The sequence below is a fragment of the Strongylocentrotus purpuratus genome, unplaced genomic scaffold, assembly GCF_000002235.5.
Source record: "Strongylocentrotus purpuratus isolate Spur 01 unplaced genomic scaffold, Spur_5.0 spur5_scaffold_16, whole genome shotgun sequence".
NCBI classification, from domain to species: Eukaryota; Metazoa; Echinodermata; class Echinoidea; order Camarodonta; family Strongylocentrotidae; genus Strongylocentrotus; species Strongylocentrotus purpuratus.
In genome coordinates this window covers 17,484,635-17,490,634 of record NW_022145601.1, presented here as the reverse complement: position 1 = coordinate 17,490,634, position 6,000 = coordinate 17,484,635, and the positions used below count along the sequence as shown (strand labels likewise).

The 6,000-nt window shown below is 39.2% G+C and overlaps 1 protein-coding gene across 1 annotated transcript in view; it reads right to left on the bottom strand.

Moving 5' to 3' along the window:
* Positions 1–802: 802 nt before the first annotated feature.
* Positions 803–6,000, bottom strand: part of LOC576306 (procollagen-lysine,2-oxoglutarate 5-dioxygenase 1) — a 49,090-nt gene continuing 43,892 nt past the window's right edge. Inside the window, exon 19 of the mRNA XM_030986945.1 lies at positions 803–1,053. Within this exon, the coding sequence (XP_030842805.1) occupies positions 898–1,053 (156 nt within the window). The 3' untranslated portion in view covers positions 803–897. The remainder of the gene's footprint in view (positions 1,054–6,000) is intronic.

The following is a 6,000-nucleotide window of genomic DNA, read 5'->3' as shown; positions in this document are numbered from 1 at the left end:
ATATGTTTAACCCACTTTGCCTATTTTGTGTGATGATCCGAGGTAATTATGTCCAATTATTGTCATTTTGTCTAATTATTACCTATTAGTTCATCTTACATGCACTCGGTCCCTTATCCACTTATTTTCAAGTGGAAACTGCTGGCAAGAGCTAAAGGGCGGTTTGTAGCAGGACCTGAATATAAGACCTACAAAGTTTAATACTGAATGAAGCCCAATTGGTCATTAGACCAAATGATCATTAGACTACATGGAAATTGGACAAGTTGATGATCAGGGCCCCATTTCAAATTTTTTTTTATCGATAACAACTGCCACAGATCTATCACAAATCTGCTCAAAGCCAATCAAATGTAGGGATTTCAGTAGTTTATAACAATTATCGTATCTTTTTATTGATGACAAGTTTTATAAAACAGGGCCCAGAATTATCAGACTGAACAGAAACTAGCTTATTGGGTGTCGGTAAAATGATATCATACCAGCTAGATAGCAGGACAATAGCAGTATGATTAGACATGGCAAAATAATATCAGACGAGCTGGATACCGGACGAATTGGCAATAGAGTGACGAAGCTGTGACATCATAACAATCTATTTTTAGAATTTCTCAACTTTTTTCTTCATTATGGTTTCGTAAAGTTATGAACCAGAGCAAAATAGCACTGAGTTCCTATAGGAAATGTATTTATTCAGATGGTCATATCTCAGCCAATACTTAACATATTCAATTTGTTTTTGGCATTTGGACATTATTTTTGATGCTCTTTCGGAAAATGAAAGAAAGAAAAAAAAAAAAAAAAAATCTAAAAATTGATTTTTTTACGACGTCACAGCTTCGGTAATCTATAGACCATCCTTTGTAATAACTTAGGCATGATTTGGCTGGTCTAGATCTAGGGGTCGATGAACGAGACCATAATGTATCTTGTGCCGTTGGTGGTGGGTAGCCCCTCGTGGTAGTGGGTCAGGCGCCCGGGGTGCATGATGGAGTAGCCGACGGGTAGGCCGACCACGCTGCAGTTGTACCGGATGAAGCGAGCCCCTCCTCCCTGGATACAAAAAGAGATAAGAAGAAGAGAAAACAATGTTTGATTAGATGCTGCTTATAAGTACCCGCTTGCATGGTGATGTAGATATACATTATACAGTATGCCTGCGGATGCACCATGTGAGAGAAAGAAAGATTACCAAGAGTCCTTTCCAGGTCTCCCCAATCCTCCCCCTCTCTCAGTCACATAGTGCAACCGCAAGCCTACTGTATAATGTTTGATCAATTGTCATTATGGCAGCTTCACTTGCTGAAAAGTTGAAAATATTCAACTTGAGAATGATAAGAACTAGTAGTGGCTTACATAGCACTCATGTCTGTCAGATTTGACATGCCACCATTGATAAAATGACAAAACAAAAATAAGAATAGTGGCCTCTTGTTTAGCACTCATGTCTGTCACGACTTGACATACCTGGCTCTCCACAATTATTACCCGGGTTGAGCATCAAAGCTATTATGGCGCTCTTGCGTATTGAGGAATTATTCCTGCCATGTACCCATTTTTACCTGAACAGAGTAGTCGAGTCTGGCAAACGACTATCATTTTGAGATTACAGCAGATAAGAATAACCTTATTGAACATTCAAGACACACAACTAATATACTTTCTCAGTTGAAGCACAGCAATGAAGAGAGAGAGAGCGAGAGAGCAAGAAACCTGACAGAAATGAGGGAGGGACAAACAGGAGAATCGATAGGGATTAATAAAGAAAACAGTGAGAAAAGAAAAGGGATTGATGATCAAGAGAAAATTAAATTAAATATGAAACAAAAATCAGCAAAGGGTACAGGGAGAAGGGAAAAACACAGATAGAGAGAAAGAGAGAGAGAGAGAGAGAGAGAGAGAGAGAGAGAGAGACAAGAGGGAGAAGTACATATTATCAGGTACGGTAGTCTACCTGTCTGCGGGAAAGTGACTTGTCATAGATGACAGGTGAAGCCTATTTTCGCTGAAACAATATGATTTTATATTTCTTTGTCTGCTCTCTGTCTGGACACAAAACTTAATTCTTATTTTGATCCCGGAAATTGAGGACATTTATATGAAAATCATGGGCCCCTAAATTGAAATCGGAAGTTGGGAATAGGAGAGAAAATTGCAATTGTGAATGGCTTATTTACTTGACGTACAAATGTAAGAATTGTCAGTGAATATTAGCATACATTTCTGACATTGCAAAAACGGTTAGATGTGGAAAAACATGATTGACCTAAATGACTTCATCTGGGACTGCTGACTGATAAAAAGTAAATGAATTAGTCTAGTCATGAATGAATCAATGATACTATGAACTCTCATTCTTCCTCTCTCTTCAAAAGTGATGTTTTAATTCTGCTCCCATTCACATCTGCTTTCCTCCTCCTCCTCCTCCTTCCTTTCATCCTTCTCTTTTCCCTCCTCCCCCACCTCTTCCTCCTCCTTCACCTTCTTCTTCTCCCTTCTCTTTTCCTCCCTCCTCTTCCCCTTTCCTCCTCCTTCCTAAATCATCCTTCTCTCCCTCCTCCTCCACCTCTTCCTCCTCCTTCTTCTTCTTCTTCTTCTTCTCCCTTCTCTCCCTCCTCTTCCCTTTCCTCCTCCTTCCTTTCCCCCTTTCTCTCCCTCCTCCCCCACCTCTTCCTCCTCCTTCTTCTTCTTCTCCCTTCTCTTTCTCTCCCTCCGCTTCCCTTTCCTCCTCCTTCCTTTCCCCCTGTCTCTCCCTCCTCCCCCATCTCTTCCTCCTTCTTCTCCCTTCCCTTTCTCCCCCTCCTCTTCCCCTTTCCTCCTCCTTCCTAAATCATCCTTCTCTCCCTCCTCCTCCACCTCTTCCTCCTCCTTCTTCTTCTTCTCCCTTCTCTTTCTCTCCCTCCGCTTCCCTTTCCTCCTCCTTCCTTTCCCCCTGTCTCTCCCTCCTCCCCAACCTCTTCCTCCTCCTTCTTCTTCTTCTTCTCCCTTCTCTTTCTCTCCCTCCTCTTCCCTTTCCTCCTCCTTCCTTTCCCCCTTTCTCTCCCTCCTCCCCCACCTCTTCTTCCTCCTTCACCTTCTTCTTCTTCTCCCTTCCCTTTCTCCCCCTCCTCTTCCCTCCTATTCCTCTTTCTTCCTTTCCTCCTTCTCTTCCTCCTCCTCCTCTTCCCCTTCCTCTCATCTTCTCCTTCTCCTCCTTCTTCACCCTCTGCCTCTTTTTCTTTCCCTCATAAACATTTTGTAAATATTTTTGTTACCAATTTAACTGATTATTCTTGGTTTGAATTATTTGAAGACAGAAAATATAAAGACAGATGTACCAGAAAAACAACAGAATTAGCAATATTTTCAGGGGAAAAACAAGCACCTCTCCCGAAATCCCTTTAGACATATATCCTGTTTCATACTCGCAATGTATCCTCCTTTTGACAGTGGCATTTGTCTGCCATTTTAAAATGTTCAAAAATTTGAACCAGCCCAGTGACATGTCAATTATCAGTCAACGCAATTGTCGTCTCGGGATGAATAATAACATTTCAAGCTTCCTCAGAAACATATATTTGAAGAGAAATGATAGGCAGTAGACGATAGTCATCATGATGTTAATAATAATAATAGGCATTTATATAGCGCCGTCTATCTAGACAATTCTATTCCGAGGCGCACAAGAAAAATAGAAAGCAGAAGAGAGATTGGATGAGTGTCATAGTGCCAAGTAGAGGTATTGTTCAAAGAGATGAGATTTCAGTTTGGATTTAAAGGTCTCTAAGGTGCCAAGTTCAGGTGCTAAGTTCAGGCACCCGGGAAATTGGGGGATTTGTTCCTACTTCAAGATTCATTATCCTCCAGATTTCTTCTGTTAACAAAAAAATGCAAGTTCTTCCGATTATGATCTTATTACTGCAAGGGAGACATAGACGGTGCTCAGATTAGGAGGTGATTCACAAACACAAAGCTTCAGTTGAGACATAAAATGCACATCAATAATCACAAATCAATGTTTCAACAATTTTCAGACAAAAGTTATGGTGAGAATAAACGTCACGTTCTCTCCTTCTTTTGAAGCCCGTCTGCACTAGTTTGGCCAGGAGGGATTAGACCTCCCTACAAGTTCACTGACAGGTGGTTATCTCATCAAATCAGCTCTCAATTAACATAAGAAAAAGAGGATCATGGGGGACCAACAGGCACCGCTTAGGCATTGTTTGCTATATAGAGGGCGCAAGGAGCTATAAGTAGTATAGTGGAGCTTTAAGACAATTCACTTTCCCCAGGGTTTCTCTCTAAAAGATTTTGCTTGATAATTTAGGCCAAATGCTTTCATCTATGAATGCTCCTAAAATGACTTGGCAATAAATTTCTCTGTCTCGTCTAGACAGGCCTGGTATTATGTGTTAAGGGAATATACCAATTCTCCTCTATTCAATTAATCTTTTAATTCATCCTATCACTGAGCTTGTAACAAGAGGATATGTTTTGATGGGATACAACAGCTTAATTGATTAGCTATTCCATTAATACAAACTTGATACTTGTCATAGATACAGAAAGACAAGGTCTCTAGACGAGGGAAATTTCAGAATGTTAAAGGTAATACAAAGTTTTGGGAAATTTTGAAAATTGGCTGGATATTGATTCTGTACAATTTTGATATATTTGGATGCCCCTGTAGATGTATTATAAGCACTAGAAAATTTAGCCCCTAAAACAATTCTGCTTTCGAGATAAATTGAATACACCGGTAAATTTTGATTAATTTCAATTAGCGCCTACGGCCATATAATGGAAGCTGCGACCATGAAAATCTTAGAATATGTAGTTGTGATATATAATTTCCGAACGGGAATAGCCAATCTGTCGATTTTAGTCAAGAAACATCGGTTTATAGCTAAATTAATATATTGACCTTGAGAGGGAGCTATACAACATAAACAGTTTATTATTACAATTTCATGATAATTTCATCACTTTACACTCGATTTCAACCACACCAACCATCACTGAATATTGTAGGATCGCATATGCTTCCAATATGTTCATTTAAACCAAATTCATGACCCCATACCAAAACTTTGTATTACCTTTAAATTGTTGTGGTTTTACTTGGGTGCTTTCTCAGTTCTTGCACTAAAATTGTACCTCTCAGATTCCAAAGTGATATGCCTTCCCTTTTTATTATTTATACTGTCCCTTCAACTGTTCTCTCAAATTGTCTCTTTGCAATAAAATGTGCCACATCACTTTAGCGAAATCGAGATTTAAAGACAAAGTAATCTGAGACAAATTGCTTTTACATATATTTCAAAAAATATATGAAAAAATGTCAAAACAAATTTGTGGGTATGGTCCTGGAATTAAGTAACCCAGGCTGATCATTCAGAAAGTCATCAACTAAAACTTATTTTTATTGTGAATCTAGTCTGGAGCACTTACCCAAATTCGCATTAGAGCATTAGATTTTGGATTCGTAGAAACATAGGGGTTAATCATGTTCCACTAACATTTCCAACCTAGCAGAGTGACACATACCATCACCAGTCAATGAAAAGTGTGAGCAAATCATTTCAATCCATTTGCCTTGTATCGCTACATCAAGCAGATTAACAAAGCTTAATCCTTTAATTAGACATGGAACGTGCAGAGAAATTTTTGTGCCATCCAGTTTTACAGACTTCCACTGATCGATGCATCATGATGTGAAATGCCAAATTGGGAATAGAAGCGGGCGGTTACATCTGATTTTTCATGACTTTTCACCGTACATGGAGAAGTTCATGTGATATTTGAACTAACCCTCTCTGAGTAATTTGTGCCTTGTCTTGATTAATATCTATCAAAGCGACTCAGTAACATTGCCTCAGATTCTGAAACAAAATCCTGGATTTAGCTGATGCTGCAAACATAATTATAAACCTTTAGGTCAGTCAGGAATCCCATGACTTTTACAAGTCGATCGCCTGTCTGATAATTAAGATATTTATCATTGGAAATCGAAATTTCATT